Source organism: Passer domesticus, chromosome 5 (genome assembly GCF_036417665.1).
Source record: "Passer domesticus isolate bPasDom1 chromosome 5, bPasDom1.hap1, whole genome shotgun sequence".
NCBI classification, from domain to species: Eukaryota; Metazoa; Chordata; class Aves; order Passeriformes; family Passeridae; genus Passer; species Passer domesticus.
Genome location: NC_087478.1, coordinates 55248839 through 55275265, shown reverse-complemented (window position 1 = coordinate 55275265; position 26427 = coordinate 55248839). Strand labels below are relative to the sequence as shown.

Below are 26427 nucleotides of genomic sequence, written 5' to 3'. Positions count from 1 at the left end.
TATAGGAGGGGTAGATAAGAAAGAGACATGCAAACCCCAACATGATTCAGTAAATTATATTTTTAATGTTGACACAAGGAACTTGTGCAACGTTTCCCAGCAAGCAAGCAGTCAGGCTACCTGAAAAACAAGTCCTACTCTGAGGTCTCCAATATTCAATAAACAAGACACTTTGTCAACACGCAACAATGTTTTACAGAAAGAACAAAAGCAAGACAAGGACAATGCAGACAAAGGGATTATCAATACATTATAGGCATATTTTTCTGATACCATTTTTTCCCCTGGTGATCAGTACAGGAAAACAGTTGCATCAGCAGCTCATAGAACTGAAATATAAATCCTGCTGTTAAGCATATCTGACAAGGAAATTGATGGGAGTCAAATCTCCTGTAGTTACACAATGCGTGTCACATGGCTGTTGTCTGTGTCATCCAGAAATAGGGTGCTGAAGACATCATTAAAAAAGGTAGGGTGGTATTTGCAGGCTCTGTCACAGTCAGGATTAAAGTTCACCTCCAAGATCTGAGGCTGCATAACTCTTTTCCCTGTCAAGGCAAAGACAAACATTGCCGCTTAATACAAGCTCTACAGAGATCTCAAATCACTATTTGTCTTTAATCCAGAAATTATAGAAAATTATTGGAAAAAGCATCTTTTGTGACCCAAACTGCCAAGCCAGTAGGATGTTTTTGTTTCAGTGGGTTGGTTTTTCTTGGAGGAACAGAAGTATATTCTACCATCGTTATCCAGAGGACAATTATCCAACAGATTCTGCAACCACTGTGCTAATTCAATGCCTCCTCTGGAATGAGAATTTGCAGCCATTCAATATGATCTCCCTGAATCAGCTGTTTTGCTTGTAAGTCTCAAATATCTTCAAGGAAACTCTGCTTCTCCATTCACATTTCAGTACAAACCTTGCTTTCTTAAACCTCCTAGGTATTTAGCAGTCCTGTTCCTTTAACTGCAGCCACCCCCATCTGCCACTTCATGCCACTCCTAAAGGAAGTCAGGAAATTTAATTCTGTCTTAAAACTTCATCAGTTCTGAATCAAATGCATTCTATGCAAAGAAAACCAAAGGATTTTGTTTCACATCTGGTGTAGAGATGGTTAAGTGAGGGAACAACCTTCTGATGGATAAGTAAATCCTACTGAGCTTTGCACAGGAGTAACAAATCTCTTTGTCCACAGGCTGCTCACAGCTTTACAGCATTGCCACTGGCACCATCCCTCCCTCACCTTCAAAAGGTCAAGGACCTGTGCAGTTCATGCTCAGCCAGACATGTAATAGTTCTTTTACTACAGCAGTTTTCCTCAATCTAGTAACGTTTGTGAGCTGCTTTGCTTATCCTATTCAGGACACCTCTGGGGCAGGTCAAAGAGGATCCAGCGTGGACATAGCAAAGCACATTCAACCTCTTGCTCCACCTCATCTAAACAGCAAAGGCTCCATTTTATATCTTCTGTTTCTCAATCATTTCCCTCCATGAAAGCAACTCAATCTTCACAGAATCAGTCCCTGCAGCAGTGGCCATGGGGCACTCACCCAACACACATCTAATTGCTCTGTAGGCAAACTTGGGCACAGGCAATCAGCTTCTCCTGTGTCCCAGAAAACCCAGTACTACAAGAAGAGTGTGCTCAGCTCTCTTCAATACTCCCTGGCAGTTCTCTTTGTGTTGGTGTGTCTGCTACTTTTTTACCTCTACAAGAAACACATGTCTGGGTCAGGGACATTTACAGAACATTTCTGAGCCTCCTAGTGAGACAATAAATGATTCAGTCTATCTGGTAGACTTTGCTACCAGTCCTCCATCCTCCACAGCTGCCTGGAAGAAAGGCTTCAGGTAGGCAGCCATGCTGTTTATGGCTAACATAAACAGCAGCCTCACTCACATGTCCTTGCAGAGACTTGGTAACAGCTGAATGTCAGCCCCGAGAACATCAATAGCACTGAAACAGTGAACGTGGTCCCTTCCCTGCCGTAAGTCACCGTGCACTGAACACTGCTCCAAGCCTGAAAGCCACAGACAATTAGAGGTTTCTAAGGTTTTCATACAGAGTTGAATATTTCAGACATTTGTTTGGGGTTTTTGTGTATGTGGTGGCTTGACTGGATTCTTTTGGCTCCCCCCCCACATCTCTGTTGTTTTGCTCTGTTTTTCTCCAAACAGAGAACAGCAGCAGGGAAACAAGGATGCAGGCCAGGAGCTGGCAGCTGCATCACTCCTGTTAAGTAGCATGGCAGATGATATCCCCACAGATTTGCAACTTCAGGTGTCAGTGGGAGGCACAGAGAACAGATTTCTGAAAAGGTTCACCAACATAAACAATTCAACATTCAAGAAAAGAGCTTCTCACCATCTCTGCTGGTGTCCCATTTAAGCATCAAGTCAATGGCATATATTGCTCTTGAAGATGGATAATCGCAGATGCCAAGAGGGGCAGGCTTAGATGTAGCAACTTGGAACAATTCAGCAAATGCCTTAAAAATACTTGCCTAATAACAGAAAAAGCAGTGAATTCTGAATGAGCAGTGAGGTTCCATAAAAGCAACATACATGTTTCTAATCACTTCATTCATGCAGTGTTTGAAAGGGTTTGTATCAATTGCACTACACAACAGATGAAAATTTGCACAGTACTGGCTTCCAAAATGTGCATTTAGACCTAATGCCAACACAAAGAAAGAACTCAGCACCAGGCAATATCCATGGACTTTTCTGGGGAGCCAATGAATACTATGGTGATCTTAAAAATAGTGCATTTAACATTAGAATTAACCCCGTTCTCAGGCATTATGCCAAATATTGCACTTATGTGTACAGGAGGGGAAAAAGAAAACCTAGGAGAGTTCTGTGAAGACCAGAAGTACAATTGTGAAGTTCTTGCTTTTTTCCTGCCTATTCAGTTGTATTCTTGTTTTGTTTTGTTCTGTTCTGCAATGAAAAATCTTCTACCCATTTATACCCCTAAGAAACATGGGAAGAACATGGACATTTTAAGAATGCATTACATAGGTATTTTGAAAAGCAGTCAGATATCCAATCTGGAAATGAAATAAACCAGGAAGAACACACAGATGTGAGTTTTAGCATTGAATTCATGCTGCAGTGAACCATTCCCTCTATTTTCTGTACAGTGTACTACTTTGGATAATCTACAGGATATATTTTGACATCTCTCTTTTCACCCCTTGCAGTCTCTTTCAGACTATTTTAAACCCTGTCATATTTTGAGTATACAAGGGTCTAGTTAAAACAAATGTGAATTGATTTAGGAAATCAAGTCACAGTTGGATAATTTATGCACTTTTGAATGAATATGCACATATAAAGGCTCAGCTATCATTCACTCTGTTTCTTCCAGCTCCTAATAAATATGGAAGAATGAAAGAATTCAACTTTTTGCATGTTTCTGAACCAGATCTTCACATTCAGCTTTTTCTTTCAAGCACGAATCACAGGAAAAATTAAAATAAATGAGAAGGCCCTCATCTGTCTTCCTGCATGTTTTATGGAACTGTAGTATTTGGAGCTTCCTTTTTACAGTCAAAACATGATCTGGTACGAGAGAACCATCTGTGTTCTTGTGAAAAGTCATCTGTGAAAGGAGCAGGGACAGGGCTCTGACAAGGCTTCTAACACAGAGAAGCTAGGGGCAGCTTCTCAGCAATACAGCCAGCCCTGACTACTCTCAAGTGTAAAGTCCAAGAAAGAATTATCATAGTGTGATAATAAAGAATTATCATAGTGTGACCATGAAGTAAAATTCTCAAATTATCAAATCCAATCCTCAAACAATCAGGTATTTGAGGGCAAATTATACAAAGTTCTGGAGTAAAGGTTAACATATGATCTCCTTTGTGATACACATGAAATATGCCTTCTAAGAAAAAAAAAAATCCTAACAACCCAAGACTTTTGGAAAAGCTGGTTTGCTGAGTAAAAAAAACCCCAAAACAGGTAATGAACATTTACATGAGAAAGATGAGTTGCTGACTTACTTGTACTGTTGTCCAAGGATATTCAGGATATTGTTTTTCAAACAGAGGAATAAAGTCTTCACAGTGCACCTAAAACAGTTTAGTAACATCAAAAGCTGTCTTGGTCAGGAATGACAAGAGAATGGAACATGAAATATATTTGCCATTCATACAAATGCAAGTAGAGAACTAGGGAATTAAGACAACTCCTGAATACCTTCCTTGTTCCAGAATTTCTTGTTGTAAAAGATCATACTAAGGCTTTGACAATGACAAGCTGCCATTTTTTATAGTTCTTTTATTGTCTCTATCGATGTGGGTTCCATTCAGAATGTAGGTTTGTATTACCTCAGATAACCACTGATGACTGGGGTAAAGAGGGGAAAGAGTCTAGGAAAGTATTTGCTTAGGACTTTGGTATTTTGAACACCCTGTTGAACTGGATGTGAAACAGACTATTTGCTAACAGAAGGCACCAGAAAATTTTTCTGCCAAGAGAAAGGTGAGGGAGTGTTTTGGGCTGTTTGCTTACCTGTTTCAATGTCACACCAGGAGCATAATTCATGACAGTGAAGTGCTTCTCATAGTCATCCAAGTCGTCAAGTGAAAATGCCCTAAGGAACAGAACAAATCCTCAGTTTAAGGGATCCAGTGTCAGCAGGTGCAGCCTGTGAGGGGAGGTGAGCACCTGTTGGAAAAGCGCAGCCAGAACACATCGTAGCTGTAGAGCCGCAGAGGCCGCACGGAGCGCAGCAGCACCACGTAGCGCACGTCGAACTTCACCAGCCCCACGTCCTCGCGCTCAAACAGCACCGGCTCCTCGATATATTTGCACACCACCTACAGCACAGCGTATGGGACAGCTCAGGTGAAATGCAAGTGTCACTGCACCTCAGTGACTTTAGGGCAGCCCTGCCTGCATTTCAGCTTTTCCTCAGAAAGGCGCACAAATAGACAACGTTGCTTTCTGTCACACTCTGACTACAGGGTGCGGAAACATGGAGGCCAGGACGTTCTCATTTTTAAAATCCACAGATTTCTAACTCTGGTGACCCTGCTGTTTTGCAACAATTGTGAAGCAATTCTGTGTGCATTTCTGTACCCCAGAAAACACATGCAGTCAACATGTCACCAACAAATGGTGCTGAAGCAAGCTCCAGTGCTCACACACAATGAGGTACAGGTGGATGTTGCAGGCTCCCTGTAAAAAGCTCTGTAATTAATCTCTTGTTGTCAAGGGTGGTCCTTTGTGCCACTGAGCAGAGCAATAATGTTCCCAAACTGATGGGACAACCAGGGGACAGAAGCAATAATGTTCCCAAATTGATGAGCAATGCTAACTATAGCCAGTGTGTTTGTCTGCCAGCCTGAGGACTGGCATTACAGCAGAAACATGCTGGTGTATCCCTTATTGCCAGGGCAAGTTTTATTTTTTACATAAGACAACATCAGGCTCTGAGTTCATCGCTGCAACAACTGGAGTTTACCAATTTGCAACTGAATCTACTCTGAACTGTATGCTTATTGCCAGCATATGCATTTTGAAGAATACATTTCCTTTGTATTTTCAGACCTCCTTCTACAAAGCAGTTTTTTCAGCTCTGCTTTTTAAATCCCATTCAAAGCTATGCCCTCTCACCTTTGGGCTACTTTCCCTGTGCCTGATGATGCTGTTCAGGTGATTGGTGATATGGGTATCCAGACTTCTGGCCAGGTTCCATGGTTTGCATATCCAGTGATTATCTTCTCCTCTGGGAGAGAAAGAGAGAGAGCAATACCTGTAAGTATCCACCTCATTCATCTGGCTGAATATCCATTTGGCTTGATCCATGTCTTCTCCTGAAAAAATACTTTATAAAGCTGTGGGCTACACTCCAAGAATTAAGACTTTTGCTGACAGCTGGGAGGAATAGGTCTTAGAAATAAGGGAGAGAAAAAGCAGTGGTACCTTTCACAATTTTTTTGTCGGCTACGGCCTAATTCGGTCTCACTGTTTCTCTCCTTCTACTGCATCTGACTCCATCAAAAGAGGAAAACAACCCATCAACAGCATCACCATGAACATGCACAAGCAAGTCATGGTGTGGAATTGTTCTGCCAGGAGCCTGAGAACACTGTGGCAGGGTAGTGTGCAATTTTCCAAGCTGGTCCCTACCGACACCTCAAAATAATTAACATTAAATGACACCAGAACTCATCTCTTTGGGAAAAAACCTCATACTGCATCAACAGTTCACACTACAGGAAAATAAAAACACACCACTGCTGTCTTACTTTCTAGCACCCAGACATCTCCTGGGGCAAAATTCTTTTGAGATATCCTTGAGAAAATCCAGCAATATGCTGGTCTTTCCATCTATCTTTCCAAGTCAGGACAGGGTGATGCTATTAAAGCATCATAAAGTGAGCTGAAGATAGCATTTAACTTCTGTTTTGTTTGTTTGAAAATTCCTACCACCTCCTTCCCATTAAGCTTACATACACACTGCTTGACTGTCAGTCCTTGATGTTGAAAAGGAATTAAACCACCACGCACTAGGGACAAGTGGCAGGTGTGCTCTCTTCTGGTCAATGCCAGTCCATGAGAGATGATGTATAGCAAATAATGGCCAAATGAAACACCTGGCAGGTGTCACCATAATAAGCAGGTGTCACCAAAGCAGCAGCCTTTCAACCAGAGTACTCCATGCCAGACAGAAGAGCAGCAGCTAATGCTCTCTTTCTTACAATAACAGAAATCGTAATTTCCATCCAAGTGGATTTAAAACCCTAAAGCTCCACAACTGCTTCAGTCTAACACTAAAATGAAATTTTACTTTCATAACCTTACAGAACCCAAGTACATGAAATGTTTTCCACTCTGGCTTAAGTGCAAGAACAACTGCTACTGTCCCCTGGAAAAAAAAATCTCACATTTGTTGCAAACACATTTTGAGGCTTTGTATATCTGTTAAACACAAGAGGCAAGATGCTGACTAGGAAAAGAGCAAAGGACTTCAACTATGTATTCAAATCACAGCAAAGTTTCTGGGTTCTAAACTGCATTGCTTAACTACTCTTACCTAAAATAAAAATCTAAAAAGCCCCCACTTTTCAGGTAAAATTCACTTGAGTATAAATGCAGCAAGAGCCAAATCATGGTAATGCAACAGCTGCCAAAACTAAAATGTGGGCTCCTAGTCTTTGAGGAAAGTGAGATCAAAACAGGACAAAACCGAAGGAAGAGGAAACACACAAGTCACCTTCTGTCACGTTGCTGGAAGCAGCTGATGAACTGAGGCAATTCTGTCTGGAGGTTAAAAGTCCGAGGCAGCCACCTCGGCCCATCTGGTCCTCCAGCTCGTCTAGCAATGGATGCCAGGCAGTCTTTGACAGTCAGGAGGTTCTCACATGGGAACTGATTCACCATTACCTCAGGCCTCTCCTCACTCAGCTTCCTACAAAGCAAACAAGTGCTTGGTGAAGGGAGAAGGTTGGGGAGGCCTTTGGGAACATAATTTTTATACAAAAGAAATTTTAAAAGAAGTATTATCAGGGGAATAATGAATCCTATAATTAATTAACCTATAATCTTTGAAGTGTGAGAAGTTGTAGAGGATGTCTGCTTCTCCCTCGTTGTCTGTGAATACAAAACGGGGATGTGTCAGGCTGTTGAGGACTTGCTGAATGTCTGTGAAAACCCTAGAAGAAAGAAGCACATGAAAGAAGAAAAATGTCAGTTTAGTTCCTGAAACTGATCAATTAATGCTTGAATAGAAAAAAAACTTTTATGTTTTTCCTGTATACACTCTCTGTGACAATCTCTTCTTGATTCACAAAAACAATTTAAATTGAAGTGGGATAGATTAAAAACTTGTGAGAGATTACTATCTCAAAACAGATAATCTCAATAGGTAATCTCAAAGGTAGTTTAGCTCTGACTGCTTCATAAAAATAACAGTTCAGAAGATGATGACTAAACCCCTGACACAGAAGCAGAAATATGAATTCACTGTTCTACATGAAATATCCAGAAGTGAGAGTGGCCTTGTGAATACCTGCACTCCTGAAAGAGCTCTAAAAATCAACCTGCTGTCACCCACATGAAAGAAAGTCATAGGAAATCTTCTCAGTTTAATTTTGTAGCTTCAGAAGATTATTTTTGTCTGTTCAGAACTGTAAATAACCCAAACATATGAAAGTAGATACATTAGGTATATGCTGGGAATATATAAAACTTTGAGACTTGATACAAATTCCCTCTCAACCCCATTTAAAATCACACAAAACCCCAACTAAAACCTGACAGACATTTCAGAATGTAACCAAGAATGAGGTAAGTTGTTGTGTATCTTGGGATATTTCCTTCTCAAATAAAACCAGTGACTTGGATGCTAAAATAAGCAGATAGAAATAATGATGATTTTATAGCTGTGAGGCCACTTAATTCAGAATTCAGCATGTTAACTCAAATAGCAAGACTGTTTTTATATCATTCTCATGGTAAGGAAACATTTAAACAGAATGAAAAATCACTAATTTTTTCCACGAGAAACTACTGTACTCTTCCTCCTCTCCAGGTTTATTCTTATCAGTTGTAGAACTTTCCTCTCCTCCTCCACTATTAACCAATTGGAAAATATATTCCCTTGAGAGACACTTCTCTAAAAAGATGAACTGCAAAAATAGTCCAGTCACAGGGGGGAATAAATTCTTTAAAAAGCAAAGTATGTAAGGTACTTTGCATAGCTCCACGGGTGAGATATTACAATAGTTATACTATTTATGCTGAAGCTTATAACTGAGAGAGATGACTTCACTCTGGATGAAGGGAATCAGCCTGTTGAAAGAAGCCACCAGTTCTTCCTCACTGTTCCAACAGAACAAAATTAGTATTTCCACAGAGTCCCACTAGCATTTCTCCCTGAAATTTGTGGCTTCTTGGCTTCTCCTTGTAAGTCTGCACACAAGGGGAAAGTGTAATCCCACATCTGGTGTACTGGATCCACTACAAGTGCTGCCAAACCCACAAGCTCCCATAACATCCACTGGTTTGGAGCAACTGTTAGTCCTTGCTGGAGCAAGAGGAAATCAAAGTGGTGACCTAAAGATAAAAGGCCAATTATATAATGCTGTAACAAAGCCCTGAAGCATCCAAAATCTCCACACAAATAGGCAATAAAGAACACATGCAGCACAAGAACTACTAAAATTGAAGTTGTTCATAAAGTCCCAAACTGGTTCCTCACAAACACCCTACAAGTCACCATCCTGCAAAGATCCAGTGCCAGAGCACTAAGGATTATGTATTTGAAGACTTGCTTAAAATGCAGCACAAAAGAAATAGGGGAGCTCAATTTAACTTTAAGTGCAGGAACATCACTGCAATAAGATGAGGGAAGTTAAGATTAGAGAGGAAATAAGGTAATTTCATTTGTTCTAAGATTAATATACCAATAATACAACAAAAAGATACAGACAGGTAAGGAATGCACCAAGTCTCATTCTGGCTTTGGCAGAGGGCAGAACATCTCCACTGCAATCTTGTATTATCAGCCAAGCTATTTTGGACCTTTCAGTCCAGTATCAGTGATACACTGAACTAATGAAGCCAGCTAACCATACCTCGCAAATGATGTTTTTTTTCCCCTGGTCTCACTGAAGTCCTGGTAGGGATGCTATGAAGTCTGGGATTAAAGATGACATTCAGTGAAATGATAAAAGGAAGATAAATAGGTTTAGATGTTACTTAACTTTGAACTCAAAATATTTAAAGCCCAGAAGCAGTTATGAGAACCAACTCCCAAGGCACAGAGCTGGTAAGACCAACCAAAACTAAGAGTTGCCTCATAACAGCTCTTTGGACATTTTAAAACAGTAACTGATATAGCTGAAGAGAAACATGAAAGAGAAGATCAAAAGAAACATGTCAGAACCCAGGACATCTCTCTGGATGCCCTGGATGTCTCAAAGCCCTGGCAGGGGCTTGGAGACCCTGGCAGGAAGCCAAAGACACCTGGAAATTTGACCTTAATTCATGGAGCAAATTGCCAACCTTATATGAAGAATTACAGGTCACAAAAGTTTAAGTAGCACAGTAGTAGCAATCACAAGGTGAAGGAAAAAATTTTGGAGCACTGTACAGGGGGGTTTGGAATCCTGTACATGGGGGTCAGAAGTCCCAGGATGGAGGGATTTGGGCGTGCCCTGTCCTTCTTCTTTCTTCTCCTTGGCATCCATGTTCAGGATGATGTTGGCACGTGTGGATTGGTTCATAGTGAAGGTGCACTTGATAACAAAGATGAAAAGTATTGGAAATTGAAGGTAAATATCTTATACGTAGTTTCACTATAAAAGAGACAACCGCCCCATGGGCGGGAGAGAGTGCCCTTGGCTGTCTTGCTGATCAGACCTTGGCTGGACAGACAGAAAAACTTTGTAGATAAGGAACAATAAACTCAACTGAAGACCAAAAAGCAAGAGTCCAGACTCCTTCTTCAAAGCGCGACCTGCCCAGAACCACCTTTTCCCGTGTTGGGGCAGAGACAAGTAACAGCCGACCCTGACAAAACAGAGATGATCAAGCCCAACACAAACTGGAAAGACTTTCCCTAATAAATCCGTCTTTGAAGCATTTAGTTCTTTGATTCTTTTTTTCCATTCAGCAATCAGCACAGCTGGATAGAACAGTCTCCCTAGGGCAACAGTTACTATGCTACAAGACTTAATTAAACCTATAATTTTGCTCTATCAAAGTACTTGTACTCCCTCCCCTGCTTTTCAGGGTTCAGGTTCAACATTTATTTGCTCTTCCACTCTCTGTCTTAACTCTGCTTGGATAAAAGATGTCTAAGAGTTTGTTCCAGGTTCTAAACTTTGTAACTGGAGTTTCTTCTGAATCCCCTAAAACAGCAGCAATCCATAAAGGAGAGCACAAACATGATTAACAGGCTACACCCATCTATCCAGCTCCACATGTTCCCATCTGTCTGCCCAAGGTGACAGCCCTAAAACCTTTAGAGAAGGCCAAGAGCACTGGAAGGTTGCAGCTCTCACTCAGTCATCTGGACTCTGAGATGCTGCTGTTCTACCTGTGGAGGAACATTAGTACACAAAATTCAGAGCATGAGAAAGACCATACAGCCTTCTGTCCAGATATAAACAAGATAAAGGAAAAGAGAGTGAAGCCCTTAAGAGTACATTGACTGGGTGTGGATTAAATTCCTTAGAAGACGACCAGGAGGAATTTGATGTGTGTCCCCCTCCTTCCTTGCCTAATGTGAATGCCATTCATTTGAAATGTAAGACACAAACTAAAGAAGTAACCAGTGAAGAATATATCAGTGTTTCCCAATCTCCTCAGTATTGCTTTCTGCCTCTATGAGAATGTATCTGCTTTTGACTCCTGTATCTGAGTACATCAGATAAAAAATATCAACTTTTACCTATCCTCACAGTCATCTAACCAGAGATTTCAACTACAAATGGAACCTTTGGGAAAGTTAACAAGAACCACTGGGAAAGTTAACAAATGCCTCTCCACAAGAAGTAACTTTTGATTTTCAGTAGTTCTTCTCAAGTAAAGTTCACCTAGGGAGTAACAAATCAACACAAGAAGCTGGTGTGTGAGTACACTTACCAAATATATTTTAGTGCAACTTTACCATTTAAGCAAAAGGTTTCAAGCAAGAACTGTGATCCCAGTGTCAGCCTACAAACACCCTAAAGTGCAACTCACAGCACATGCTAAGCAATGGTTTGTTCTTTTGGAATCAAACCAGTAACAAGGCAGCCTGGCCATGCAGCACCACTGGTTTTGCTCAAAAAAATCCCTTATCTTTGTAATGTTCTTCCAGCTTTCTTCTGAAATGGTTTCACAGCATACGGCCCATTTTTGTAGCAAACACACGTCCAATTTAAAACATCCTAGGTTATTACAGGATTCCTGTTTGGCAATGCCATCTGAACAAGGGGAATAGTCTGTTATCTACACAGCACAGAGTAGCCCCTATAGACATACATGCTATAATGCAGAAGGCAAGTCTTTAGTGCCTCTTCTACACCTTAAATTATACTCAGTGAAAACAACACTGTATAAAAATTAGTGCTAAAATATGATGCAACTTTTCTTTCACCCAGAACGTGGCACTTACTAAAAAAAAGAAACAAAAAAGCAAACTAAATTTATTTTTTAGAAATTACGTGACCATTCACTTGGAAGAATAAATCCAACAGCAGCAACTAGTAAGTCAGAATTTTAGGCAAGTGGCTCCATATAAACCCACCTTTAACTTGTCTCTGTTGGTCAAAGATGGAAAAGGCTGTTCAGTCTGAACACACTGCAATTACTGCACATAATTGTGGTAAGAAAACATTTTGTTTGTGGATACGTACTTGAAAACTTTGTCTTTGGCATAAACGGGTGGATTTATCGCTACAGGAAGTTTTTCCTTGTTTTCTGCTAAAATTGCCTAGAAAACAGAAAACCACAAAAAGTTAATTCTAAGCAGAATGGATGAGTCCACTGCATGTCTTACTCCATTCTCTTTGGTGCAAGTGAATTTCAGTGAAGTTACATTTTGACAATTCCATTATGTTGTGTACTAAGTAAAAAAATCAGTACAAGAGCAGAGGCAGAAGGAAATCCTAACAGTAAAAAGTAAGAAATAAGGCTTCAAGACCAGGGCACATCAACACTGCTGTATGACCCTGAGAAATTCTTGTCTCTTAAACATGAAAAAAAAAATCCTCAAATCACAGCCAACCATATACAATAGAAGACAAAGCTGTTTTATTTCCAACAAACTGGAAGACTGACCATTTAGTTGTGATACTCTGTTACAAATGACTAAAAAAAATTCTAGGATGTTGGAAGCCAATTTTGCTCGTGTGAAAATGAGCAAAATATTTTTTGCAGTCTTCAGTAGTAACCATGCCTGCAAAGTATCTCTCCATCCTGTACAGCCCCCCTTTGACTGCTAAAAGGAAATACACTTCTGCATCACTGCTGATGCCCTGCAAAAGGAAGCAGCTCTCAGAAACTCTGGGACAGGAGAAGTGCATATTGAGAAGGAAAAGCAGCTGCTGCTGTACAACAGCTCTTTGAATTCCAGTTGATCCAGACTGTCATAAGTTGCAGTGAGGTGTCTGTCTGTCCAGCCACAGATGCACCTCTTCACCTTTAAGGCTGGTATAGCAATGAAATCCTACGTAAGTGGAAAGACAAACAAAACCACAATGGTAATCAAAGATCTTAGACATCACCTAAAACAGACTGGGCAGGACAAGCACAAAATAACTCTTGCAGTCACCCCAAAAAAAGAAAGGAGCCTGTACTTTTACAGTGAGATTACAATTCTCAGAACAGTTCCAGAGGATGCATTACTGTGTTTTTTGCATCTCAAACCCAGGGAGCTGTTGAAATCTCCCTAGTCCCATGAGATACTTCCTCCACCCCAGACATTTCATTAGAAGCTGACTCCTGACACTTGTTTCTGCAATCACTGCCCCATCATTACTCACAGTATCATCTAAGTTACAGCCTTTGTGGTCTGTGCTGGAAACCAGAATTAGGTAACAGAATAAAAAAAAGGTATCAAAAAGTTAAGACAGAATGTTGCTGTGACAACTCTCTCACTATTTTACATATAATGAGAACTGTTGGCAACATGGTGTCTCTTTCTAGCTGTGTCACCTTTGGTATCTAGGGATTTGGCATGCCCTGAGCTACTCCTCACTGGTCTGTCACCAGCTGAGACTTTCTTTTACTCTAGAATCAAGCAGTAGATGAAAGTTCTGTCGGTTGGTTCTAGCATCAGTAGAGCTCTCATCTCTCCTCAACAGCTGAGTGGCAGAAACAGTTTAGGAAAAAAGCTACCTTGAAAAAATGTTTTTAATGCAGAATGGTAAAGGAGGATACTGGAGTCATTTTCTACACACAGTTCTTTAACTTGACCTGATCATACCAAAACAGAATTAAAACATGCAAAAGTTGCCTTCTTTGAGACCAAGGCACTTTTGCCAAGAGAATACACATAAGACAAACTCTGGGTGCATTGCTGTTCTTCTGTTAATGCAAAGTACAGCTCTTCCAAAAATGCAAAATCCCAACCAACCAATCTGCCTTAGGTTACAAGACAGCCTAGCTCTTATGAGGGTACAACTTTATTTAACTTCACTTCTGACTAGATATTGTTAATAACAAGCTGGATAGAGCATTTTCTGCCTCTCATTCACCATAAAGAAATAGAGAGCTGGGGTATAGAAGCTATATTTTGAATGCTATTAGTAGCCAGTACAGCATCCTCATAGGTATCAGTTTCCTCATTTTTCTAATAAGTGAATCTCATGTAGACATTGTTCATGACAAGGAGATTCCAAATATTCATTTCACATCCTTAAAATATTCCTAACATTTATTAGAAAGGAAACAAACTGTATGAGTACTTTAGAAGAATGCCATCAAATTTAACATGTTTCTGCCCCAATATTTAATGGCTCTAAACCACAACATAGCCCAGCATCCATTCTGAAAAATTCAGCTTTTCTTAAAATAATAAAACAAATCTTTCTGTAATTCAAGACCGAATAGCAACACTACAATAACAAATTCAATTAATAAGCCTATTGGGCAATGTATCAAACATCTACCTGGAAGATGGATGCCTCATATAAAGTACCTTGTAGTGTGTTTACAAAAATAGCCATGCAATACAGCATAAAATATTAAAGCTCGTTTATGTTGCTCCAGTGTTTAAATATTTAGATATTACGTATAAGACATTTCTTGTTTCACTGTGCTTTGAATTTTTTTTAATTTTAATGGCTGTCCTCTGAATCAGTCTTTAAAAAGAAGCAAAAGCAGAATTTTGCAATGCTTTTCTGGACACTGCCTCTTCTTAAAAAAAGATATGGAATTAACTTGTTAAAATCATACCTGGTAATACTCATCTGGTGGCTCTGGAGTAGAACAGCTGACATCCAACATTTCAGTAGGCACCCAGGGTAACAAAACACACTTCCTGATCAGGCGATCCGTCTCCCCGTAAGCATAATCACGAGTGACTTCATCTGCAGCAAAACCAGGAGAACCTTTAGGAACTACCTTTCATTTCCCACTGAAATGCTGTACAGTCAATACCAGCACAACTTTTGTTATTTAAATGAAAAATTAGAGATATTTAAAGAAACGTGATAAAAGAAGTATTATTTAGGATGTTTATTTTCTCCATGTGATGGAGGCATAGGGTGGCCCCTGAAATATATATGGAATGGAATAAATATATATGGATGGAATAATCATTGGTCTGGTGTTTCCCAACTTTCAGAGCCTGACTTTCTGACTCAAAGCTACAAACACAGATTTTAAGGGATTTTTCAAAGCCCTCAGATGACTGAATTTGCAGTTTCACTAAGGTTGTGATGTAAGATTTATATTCTCTGTCAATAAAACAATAGCAAAATTTTTGGACTGGTAAAAGATCTCTATCCTAAAATACAGAAATACCAGACAGAGAGAACTTTTATATTTGACAGTGTTACAAGAATGCAGCCATTTTGGTCTTGAAACATTTGTTTTACTGCGAAATGCTCAATGATTTTGTAAGAACTGGCCGATTTTCTATTGCAAGCTTTAAAGAAAACCCCAGCTCCTCAGACACACACTTACCACCAGTTTCAAGGTCTCTCAAAGGCCAGAGAACCGTGTAAGCAATTTGCTGAGGCATATAAAACAGAGGTGCTGCTGCAAAACTCGGCTGGTCTGAATGCTGAATGCGTGATCCAAATTCATCCATGATGTACCAGACAGGAACCTTCTCTTCTGCAGTCTATATGAATAAACAGAGAGGGACATCTCGCACACATGGACTGCAGGAAAAGCTCCATGAGACAGAGGCACTGGCAGCATTCTACACCACTTCTCAGATTCCTGCTTCAGCCTCCTCTTTCTTGTGCTACTGCTACTGCCTACCAGACCTGCTTTCGGTGAACCAAACCAGCTGCTTAAGACAGCTAAACCAGCAGAAGGCTGCTTGGCAGGATTAGTTTTCCTTCAGTTTCTCTCAGAATCAATCAGCTAAGAAGTGTTTGAAGTTTAAGAGTGAAGGAGAGCAACGCTGCCACCTGCAACAACAGCTGGCTGCAAGTGTTGAGGCTGCATCATCAAAGCACCCGCCCCTTCCTGCAACACTCTCACAAAAAAATCCTGAATGAGAAAAGAAACTTTAAATTGCTTGGTAGCACTAATGAGGCAAAAATGGAGCAGAGAGAATAGACTTGAGGTATTTCCCAGAAAAGTGAACAGAAGACAAGTTCAGCTACAGGCTGAATTAATTATCTTCTGGAAAATCACTTTTCAAGTGGTAACACAGATAATTCCATTTCACTCACAAGCTATTCATGACAAATTGAGAAACAAAAAGATAGAATAGAAAGACTCAGAGATATTGCTCAGATTTCCCTTTCATTTAAGGAAAAAGTCACAATGAACGCCCTTCTCAGGGATTTTTCAGACCTGATTCTACTCTGAGTTAAATTTGAGATTTAATGATAAAGATGACCAGTCCAGAGAACAATCTCAAGACCCTAAGCTAATAGGGGCAGTTTGATCATGCTCTCACTGCTCAGGACTAGCCCTGCCCATTCTGCATAGGGCTGAGGCCAAAGAATTCACCTTTCTCCTCTTTAATTCAAAAGACTCAAAAAAACATTGGAGCTCCACTGCAAACCCTACAACAGGGTTTTCACCTACACTCCAAGGGTTGTATTCCCTCAAAAATGGCATGTGTGCATTTGAAGGTGTTTAAAGGCTCAGGACACGTTGGTACAGTGCTGAAGGACTACAGAGGGGAGGGTGACCAAATCTGGTGTGGTGTTACCCACACACCTTAAAAGCAGCATCTACTCTTTTTCCAATTAGAAGGAATGCCTGTAAGGATCTCTGTTAATATTCAAGTACTGGAACATAGCCACCCCAAAATTTTTTGCATCCCATACAGTCTTACACCTTGAGAGAGCTGGTAGGTCTGGCTGTACTTCCACATTTCCTGCAGCACCTGCTCGATGCTGCCCTCGTCCGGAACCTCTCCATGGAAGGGGATGCCCACGAGGTTGGCCATCCTGTGCAGCAGGCCGGGCACGTGGCGCAGCTGGTGCCGCGCATGCTCTGCACGGTAGGTCCATGCGTGGTCGATGAGGAACACGCTGCAGGAGAGTTTGGGTGGCATTACACTCCAGGGTGGTGTTACACTCCGGGGCTCTCTCACACACACAGACACATGCTCTGAATGAAAGCTGCCTTTCCCTGGAGATAGTGTGATAGCTAATCTGCTCTTAGTCACAGAGTCATTCCCTGAGCACACACTGTGGCATTGCAGGAGCAACTTTTCAGCAGTAATTTACACTCTGGTTTTGCTCTAGAAAGCTTATGGTGCATTAGTGAGCATTTCCATGAAAATGAGGAGCAGATAAAGAACAGGCACTCAACTTGTGAGCTTATTCCCTTTAAAAGCCAAGAACACAAATGCCTTCCCTTTTTATCACTAATAACTCTACTGCATCAACCTGATATTCTTGCCTTAACCAGGAAAACAATGTACCATTTTGAAAAATTACTTGAGGACATTGTTAGCCACAGGGTTTGTGACATCTACTGTCATCTGTAAAACCAGGAGGACAAGTCTGATCATCAGAAGCCTGTATATGCTATTAAAAGAAAATGAGCAATAAGTTTTGATAGGTTCTTGGTAGTTTCTATTTTTTTCCCCTTTGGGTGGGGGTGGTGTGGGTCACCAAATTATTTTTAGAAAAAAGTGCATTGCTTAAAGAAAATTACAATCTAACCCAAAATAAAACCATACATATCTGGCACAGCTTCCCTTGACAAGTTTAACCCTTGCTTAGGCTGCATGACTTTTAGAAAGAAATACAGTTTTTCAAACAGAAGGGTTCTTCACATTTTGTTGATATCTGACTGAACCAATACAGAGAAAAATCTGAATTCTACTTGCTAGCAAAATCTCCAAAGCACACAAAAACACCCAACATTTCAGAAAGCTAAAAACATGTCAGCTGTCACATAAGGCAAATATGGTTGAACAATTACTGTATCCCAGATTCCACACACACATTTTTAAAATTAAAGACTCCAGAGAATGGTAAGGTCAAGCTCTTTCAAAATGTTAGCAAACAGCTGTGCTGGTGTTCTGCTCCCATATTCAAACACCTGAATGCTAAGAGGAAGCCCAAGATTTTCACAGGAGCTGGTTTTGAACTTGATAATTCAAGTGTATTCTCAGATTTAGAACAGTGATTACTTAAGGCAGGGGTATTAAAGGCACATACCTATTAATCTTTGCTGGTTTTACTCATCAAGCTTAATTTAAATGTTTAGGTTTTGCATGTTTACCTAAGATGTAAAAAGTATGAATGGTCTCACAGAAGTTTTACAGAACTGAGCAGAACTGAATTTTGATCTCCAGCAGAGATGATGTCATCTCACTGCTTTTTATGAATGTATGACAAATACCCTGTTCTATGTTTGAAACCAGTAAGAACACAAAAAGCAGTACTATATTATGAAGTTGTTTCTTACACAACTTTATACTATATTTCGTGCCTCCTAGTCTTACATTCATGACAGATAAGCTGATTTGTAAGCATTAGAACGGTAACTTGATACATTCAACTCCACACACATGCACATGACCATTCCTGAATTATACTTTAGCCAACTGAAGGAAAAGTAAGCCCACAGAATATTACCGTGAGTACGTTCTTGGCATGAGATTTGTGGAGATCACAAGTATTTCTTTAGTTTTTTTCCCCACAGGCACACAGTCTTCCAGACACAAAGGTTTGCTTTATATCTGCAGAAATAATTTCAAGGTTGCCTTTTCCTTATTTTCTCCCTGAGTTTACTAAAAAACAATTTCTAAGTATCTTCCTGCATGATTTAAAAAGGAACCACATTAAGATATTTGTGCTCCCAGTACCCTTTGCAAGGGGTGCATCTCTCCTCAAACATGCAGTTATGTCTTAGAGGTGGAAAGGAGGATTTCTGAATAGGTTCCAACAAGTCTCAAAGCAAGCTGTCACTATTATTTTAGGGTTTCACACTATCCAAAGACTGAACACTATTTTCAAAATCACAACTCACCTATCAGGATTGGAGGCTTGAAGTCCATTCTCATTTGTTACAATAACTTTGAAACAAGGTCCATTTCCAGGATTTGGTTTCTTTTTAAATTGTTCTTCCATTTCTTCATCAACTTCTTCCTCCTCATCCACCTCTTCTACTTGCATTATGCCAAAGTAGTCACCAGCATCAAATATCTGAGATGGAAAGTGCACAAAATATCATGCAACTGGATAAGGCAGCACCCTGACAAGCACAATGAGACACCTGCAGACATTTCTTCCCTGTAGTCTGATAAAAAATGGCATTTTTAACTTAAGAGATGAATGAACAACAGTATTTGTTCTTTCACATTTTAACAGAACTGTTTGTTTGGGAAGTTTCTTTAGTTAATATTGGCAGGAAGCTTTGTTGATTTCTTTGGCACCAGCAGGTCTGCTAATGATTGTCTATGAGTTTAACGCCTCATTAAGAATTTTAGAGGCTGAAAACAGAATATCCTTGCTCAACCTTTGCTAAAATTAGTAATTTACAACTTGCAAAACCGAGTGTTACCCAGACTCCACAACCATACTAAAGTACATTAAAGTTCCTGAAGAAAAAGAGCTTTTCCCAATTGAGTTCTGAACCAGTTAAGAAATCTCTTTCCTCTCTCTTCTTTCCCTATAAAAGGAACTATCAGTGCTCATTCACCCCCCAGGTAAATTGGTAGATTTCTTATACTGCTATATACAAAGTTAAGTTTCAAACACTTATGTCTAAAGGTGCTGAGAAAGGTTTGCTTACATTCTTGCCTACTCTGGATGCAACAACTCCATCTAGAACATAAAAAAATGAGGGCAGTCACCATACAAGGTTCACTTGCCAAACAGCGGGCTTGCATATCTGGCAGAACCAAGACCCTGCTGACTACCTTCATAATTTCAAAGTGAACATATGCTTTTAGGAAGACAAAAATAGGTAAAGCCTCAAATGACTGTTGAAATTTTTCAGAGTGAATAATTTTGCTAGAATCACTCACACACTACCTAACAAACCAGACATGGGCAGACAAATCTTTTACCTCAATCTAATATGACTAAAAAGAAGCAGGGAGGGAGAAAGGTCTAAAGTGTGAGCTCTTGAATTACTGGTTCAACACTCCAAACCTGCAATGGTTCAACACATAGCCTGCAATGCCACATTATTAAAAATCATTACTTCTATATATTTACAACTTAGCCGTAAAATGCCAGTGGCAGTAACAAGCTTTCATTTGTTCATGTGAGGGTTTCTATAGGACAATTATTTTTGCTAAGCCTCAACAGGAGGGTGAGGAAATCAACTCCACAATTGTGAAGAAAGGCCACCTAGTAAAAGCAGACAGTTGCTCAAAGAGGGAGTGTCCACCATTACAGGGAGGAAGTCAGCAGGAGAACAACAGCTACTTCTCATCTTAAGCCATAGTTCACATATCAGATCCAAGTGGAGAAATGTCTGAAATTCCCCTCTGAGGAACAGGGGATGGTATTTTCCTCTGGGATGGCGGAAGCCAAGGGGAGGGGGCCATGATGATATGGCAATCATAGAATGTCTTGGGTTAGAAGGGACCTTAATGATCACCTCAGTTCCATCCCTGCTGCCATGGGCAGGGATGCCTTCTAGATGCTAATAGCTAACATCTAGTAGCTGTTATTAGCTAACAGCTTCTTAGCACACAGCTTCTTAGCTAAATGCTAAGGAGATGTTAACAATATGTTGGCTAATACATACATATGCATTTTTTTAGGGTAAAGAAAATTACTCTCCAAACAAACTTACTAGAGATTAAAACCACATCTATTAAAAAAAAAAATCAGAAACTTAGTTTCTTTCACTTCATCAGGTATCAAAATAGCAATTTCAATTTATTTCTAGTTTTCCAGTTGCTAGAAAAGGATAACATTACTCAATAGAAAGCAGTATCAAAACCTCTTGCTGTTCTAACAGTAGCCTCCAATGCTTTTTTAAGTCTCTGCATGGTTGCCTTGAAAATTTGTAGTTATTGAAATTCATGTAGCTGCAGGTAGGTCCCAGCAAAAGGAAGAGCCCTTCCCTGTGCTCACAACTAATTCTTGTCAGATTGGCTCCCATCTGGGTGAGCTCCCTGGTCTGGTTTAGGGCACAAATGCTAATCCCAGCCCATGGCAACTAGCAAAAGCAGCGTGCCAGGAAACACGTTCCACTCTTCCCTGAAGTGACATTTCAGTGCTCCTGCTTGGATCAAGGGCCATCCTCAACAACATCCTCATTAGCCAGCAAAGAAGCAACAGACAAGTAACTGGGAATCATCAGAAAATGAAAAGTGTAAGTGTGACTCAGGGGAGCCACTTGACATGTGCTGCAGCCTGTGTTTTCCACAGTGGCTTCCGTCTTTAGGAGTTTGTGAGAGGGATAGGAGGCCAGCCAGTGGTTGACTCAGCTTTAAGAGTCAAGAGCCTCTTGTTAAGACAGGCTCCACCCGTTTAACAAACACCCACAAGGAATACCAAGTTCCTCCACAACACTAAGGGGAAGCCGTTGCATTTTTATTTTATTTTTTGTATTAAATATCATCTCAAGACTGAAAAAATGAAGGGATTCCAAATGCCACAAGCCAAAGTTTTGGTCTTTCCCTCTGGACAAATTATCAGATACATGAGGCTGTAGCAGTTGCATTTAGCAAAAAATCTCCACTTTTAATACCTTTACAAAATTATGCTTAATGAAAAATTTCTCCTAGAGAATTTATAACCTTGTAAAAGTGAACTATGTGTATTCCTCACCCAAAGCAAATCACACTTCTTGCAGCAGCTCAAGACCACCTTAATCAGTGGCTTTTTGTGAGGGTTTTGTTGTTTTTTAAACTCATAATTGATAGTACAAGCAGTTCAACAGTTCACTGATGGGTTCGGCAGAAGCACTTCATTGTCAGTGTGGATACACAGACAGTTTTGTGTCTCCTCTCTTCCTCCCTCCCTCTGAGCCAGGCTGTCACACTGAACCTAGTAACACAGCAGCTCCATTAAGGGAATCTTAAGTAAGCTCCTTAAGCAAAAACCAGCTGGATAAGATCACAATACCAATCTGAAAAGTAATCTCTGGCTTAAAGCAGAACAGGGAGAGTTCACATTAAGTATTCCACCAGTGCAACCAATAACCTCTAGATAGCAAAAGGGTACCAACACATTCCAGTGGCACAACTGCTTGCAAGGAAAACGTGTTTGGGCAAAATCCCACCCTCTTCATGTTTAGGCGCAGTTCCAACCTAACCAACCCCAGCAAACCAGAGAACTTGATGCCAAAGCAGGCACATGTCATGACAATTACCATTCAGACATGTTCAGCAAATTATTTTAAGGCACACTGCAAACTGCTTTGAAGGCCACAGGTAACCTCTGAGCAACCGGCTGCCCTCCACTGCTCTGGAAAATAAAATCCAGCAGTATTATCATGCTGCATTCCTTCTAGAAATTAATTAAGAGCCTCCATTTCTAACTGGGATGAAACTCTAAGCAGTCTTTTGCCAGAACCATCTGAGGGCTACAAAAATCTTTCTGCAATACAGAGAAAGCTGCAAAATAACTCAGTGTATGGCTGGAATAGAAAAAGAAAAGATTATGAATAAAATTAAATGCAAGCACTATATTTTCCACACTTACAGACATACTATACACAATTTATCCAAGTGCCTAAGAAACAACCACTACACTAGAAATAAAATTTTAGCACTTATAGTGATTACACATGCATAGATTTTATTTTTCAAGTTTCTGCCAGAAACACAAAAAGAATTTCCTCCCAACAGATGCTGAATGCTAAATACAAAACGAATAAAGGCAGGTTTACCAATCTAGCAGTTATACCATGTTTTGAACGAGCAATCCAATTGCATAATGCTCTCAGAAGGAAACCTGCTCCAGCAGATCCCAAGGTAAATTAAAAAAAACCCAACCCAAATCCTCCCCTTCTCACAGGCTTTGGTGTACACAGTGGAGGGAGGGTGCATTCACTCTGTATGTTGAAATATGTGTGACAGTGTTGGAAAACAGCTGCTTGGGCTGGGTTCTAGAGGTATTTTTATCTGTTTTACAGATGCAAATTTTTCCAAGTTCTATGCTAGAAAGTTTTAATCTTTGCAGCAGGTTAGGACAAATGAAAAATTCCTCCCATTTAACACATGTGAAAAAGAAACTTATCCTATGCTCTACACTGCCCTGGGGTTTTGCCCCCTGAGTTATACTTTATTACCTAGATTCCCAAAACCATTTCACTCCTTCCCCTCACCTCCTTTTCCTTCTTTACTGCTTCTTCTCCAGCCATTCTGCACGGTCCAGTTCTAAGTAAGGTCCTGTAGCTCTGTCTCAAAAGGTTATCCCAGTCCACAGCACTCTTCATAGTAATATCCTGGACATCCCAATTTTCTCAATATCCTTTTGCCCTTCTTCTGGGCAAAAACCAGAAGCTGCAGCAGTAGAGACAAGCACTCTCAGCAGCTTGCTTTATCTTCCAAAGCTCACTGAAATAATTAAATCTCTTTTCACACACACTGGGACCTTAAGTACAAAAGAGCCTGCTCAGCCACTACTGCAAGTAAAAAGAAGCAGCAGGAGCAGTCTGATGCCTTAGGGTACGTGCTTTCTTCCTTCTGCCCTTCCTCATCTCAGCCTCCCTAAAAACACTGGCACCACGGATCTCTTCTCATTCTATTGTCTTACCCTCTCATATTACACCCGTCCAGCAATGCTGCTAACAAGCAAGGATTTCAGCCACAGGTCACAAATCTCAAGCCTGCATTAGGTCACAGCATAGATTCAGTTTGCTACCTCCAGCTTCATACTGGCACATGGAAACATAACAGCTTTGGGTTTAACAGCTCTACTTTGGGTTTCCTTGGCAGCTTTACCCTGCCTTCTGTTCTATTCTCTTCCAGGACATCCCTTCTCATATCCTCCTACCTAAGCAGAGCAGCAGATATTCCTGCTCCAAGTTCCTTGCATGAATACTTACTGAGGAGGGTGTAATTCCACAAAGAGTTTGTGACGGGGCATATGCTTGAGATAGTACAGATTTTCTGTAATCTTCTCTGTAATAAACACATATTCCTGTTATTAACACTACCACACAACAGACTGAAAGCAGCAGGAACATATTCAGACGTTTCCTGACTATAAACACTTGTATCACAACTTGCAGTGCTTTTCTCTTGTTCCTACTTTGAAGCTGAGATGGGGAAAAAAAGCATTCAGGTAATTAAAAATTACTTTACCTGTACTGGATGTTAAACTCACCTTCCCTACCATCCTATACTACCAGTTCAAACTTCTCACCCCATCTCACCCATTTCTTCATTGCTTATCCTGCCTTCCAGCAAACCACCACTAGTTGCTTTCTCCCGTTATCAGATCTCTTTCTCTCCCCAGGACTAGAAGTTCACTTCATTCCTATTTTCTTCTGCAGGTCAACTCCTCCAGACTCCCTCAAGCACTCTCAATTCTCCAGATGAAAGGTTTTGGGTTATGTCTCTTTCCGCCTCAGATCCCTATTCCTTTACCCCCACAAATCAAAGACAGCTTTCCTCATCACTGAGGCTGGGCTGCAGATGTACAAACTCAAAAAAAAAAAAAGTCTAAATATAATCCGTGTCTTTACAATCCGTCTAAAATCACTCCTTTTCTTGTCTTTGTTTCTCTTCCCGTTCTCATCACAAAGCTCCAGGAAGCAAGCAGATGGTTGTTACAAAGGTGAAAAGGGATACTCCACCCTGCAGTGTGCCTGTGCCTCCACATTCCCTTTAGTTCAGGGCCAGGGGTCAGCTGCACCTGAAGAAAACTGCCCAAGCCAGGTAATTCATGCACACATGAGATGAGCTGGCCGAGCTCTGCACAGTTATAAGTGACTGACTGCAGGGCAGATCTGTGTGGAAGTGAACTGGGGAAAAAAAAAAAATCAGGCAAAAGCCAATCCAAACCATAGTGGATTAAGATATGACAACATAATGAGTCTAACACTACTACCGTTGCTGTTTTTTCTTAATTCTCTTTAGCATAAAAAGCTGAAGGGTTGAGGACACTGTCCTGCATTTGCCTGGAACAGATATAATTTTTTTCTTTGAAGCTGGTAGAGTGCTGTGTGTTTTTTCGATTCATCATCTCTCTCCAATATTATGTCTCTCGTCACCAGGCTTTCCAAACTTCACGCTGACAACAAAAAGATCAAATCAGATATGCACAATACGCCTGACGTCTTTTACAGCTCCGAGATGCAGTCTCGGTAACACAACCCGCACCGTGCCTTCTCCACTATCCCCTGCTAAGCAACACCGTGACTCTCCTCTCTCCTTCACCCAGGGCTACAGGGGCTGCCCTCAGCACAGCTCTCCACGGCCACTCCCACGGCCTCCGCTCGCCCCCATCTCGGGGCTGCTGCCTCAGCGCCGCTCTCCCCCGGCTCGGAGCTGCTCCCTCAGCGCCGCTCTCCTGTGCGGAGCCGCCACCAGCACCGCTCACCCACCTCTCCGCGCAGTTTGCGGCTCAGGCTCTCCCAGTATTGCGTGGGGACCCGCGATGCGCGGAGCGCGGCCCCGTGCAGGGCCACGAAGGCCGCCAGAGCCTCCTCGCCCTCTCCCGCCATGGCCGGGCCGGAACACGCCGGGCGGGGCTGAGGGCGGACGGGGAGGCGGGAGCGGCGCTCGGGGCGTTCCCGGAGCGGCCGCGGGTTTGGCTCTGGAATGGGGTGAGGGTCGTGTGCCTGGAGCGCGCAGGGACGGTTTCAGACACCCTGGAGGAGAAGCGCCCGGAGGAGGCTTCAGTCTGCTGAGTAGATGCGGGTTCTGCTTTTCTTTTCTTCTTCGTCTGCCCTTGAGCGTTAATAAATTCACAGTGTTCGTGGTGCAGTGCTGGCCACAAGATGTTTTTTATTTTCCCGATGTTTTAGGGACTCTTCTGGAAGGCCCCAGCCATAACCCCTGAAGTGGGTTACGGGTGGGGTGTGAGGCATGGCAGGCACTGATTGCTGGCCACAGCAGTGGGAATTGCTGTCTTTGAGTTGTGATGCTCAGGAAAAACATAAGTGTCAGCCATTTATTGAATTAAAGCTTTTTTATTTTGAACACTGACAAAGAAATTTTAACATGTAGGTCTGTCTTAAACATCTGTCAGTGTACAAGAGGGAATGTGTTTTTTGCAAGCACATGTAGCAGAGTGCTGGCTCCCCAGTTCTTTCATTGGATGGTTCAGAAGACATTTCTGAGAAAATCTCTTCCTTCCAAGATTTTGTGGGGAATAGGCTAAACCAGTTTAACCTGAGGCTTTTTAAACATTACT

The 26427-nt window shown here is 41.1% G+C and overlaps 1 protein-coding gene across 3 annotated transcripts; it reads right to left on the bottom strand.

The window, feature by feature from the left end:
* Positions 1–42: 42 nt before the first annotated feature.
* TTLL12 (tubulin tyrosine ligase like 12) lies at positions 43–25773 on the bottom strand. 3 transcript variants are annotated; one of them, XM_064420589.1, is made up of 15 exons: positions 25616–25752; positions 23390–23567; positions 19127–19302; positions 16974–17172; positions 15638–15797; positions 14906–15039; positions 12364–12440; positions 7555–7671; positions 7233–7427; positions 5630–5741; positions 4679–4830; positions 4523–4604; positions 4012–4080; positions 2367–2505; positions 43–548 (listed from the first exon to the last, which is right to left on the bottom strand). In XM_064420589.1, the coding sequence occupies exons 2-15, from the start codon at positions 23498–23500 to the stop codon at positions 397–399; spliced, it is 1875 nt and encodes a 624-aa protein (XP_064276659.1). In that variant the 5' UTR covers positions 23501–23567; positions 25616–25752; the 3' UTR covers positions 43–396. The 3 variants fall into 3 exon arrangements, with proteins under 3 accessions (XP_064276659.1, XP_064276660.1, XP_064276658.1); XM_064420590.1 differs by lacking the exon at positions 25616–25752 and adding an exon at positions 25120–25433; XM_064420588.1 differs by lacking the exon at positions 23390–23567 and having other exon boundaries at positions 25616–25773.
* Positions 25774–26427: the final 654 nt, after the last annotated feature.

Bases quoted from the DNA above. Each gene is read 5' to 3' on its own strand.
- TTLL12 (XM_064420588.1), bottom strand. From the start codon at position 25,735: ATGGCGGGAGAGGGCGAGGAGGCTCTGGCGGCCTTCGTGGCCCTGCAC. The intron at 15,040-15,637 runs GTAAGTGTGTGT...GTTTTGCTGCAG, and splicing joins GAGAGACCTTGAAACTGGTG to ATGAAGTCACTCGTGATTAT. The intron at 4,081-4,522 runs GTAAGCAAACAG...AAACTGTTTTAG, and splicing joins CTGGTGTGACATTGAAACAG to GTGCACTGTGAAGACTTTAT.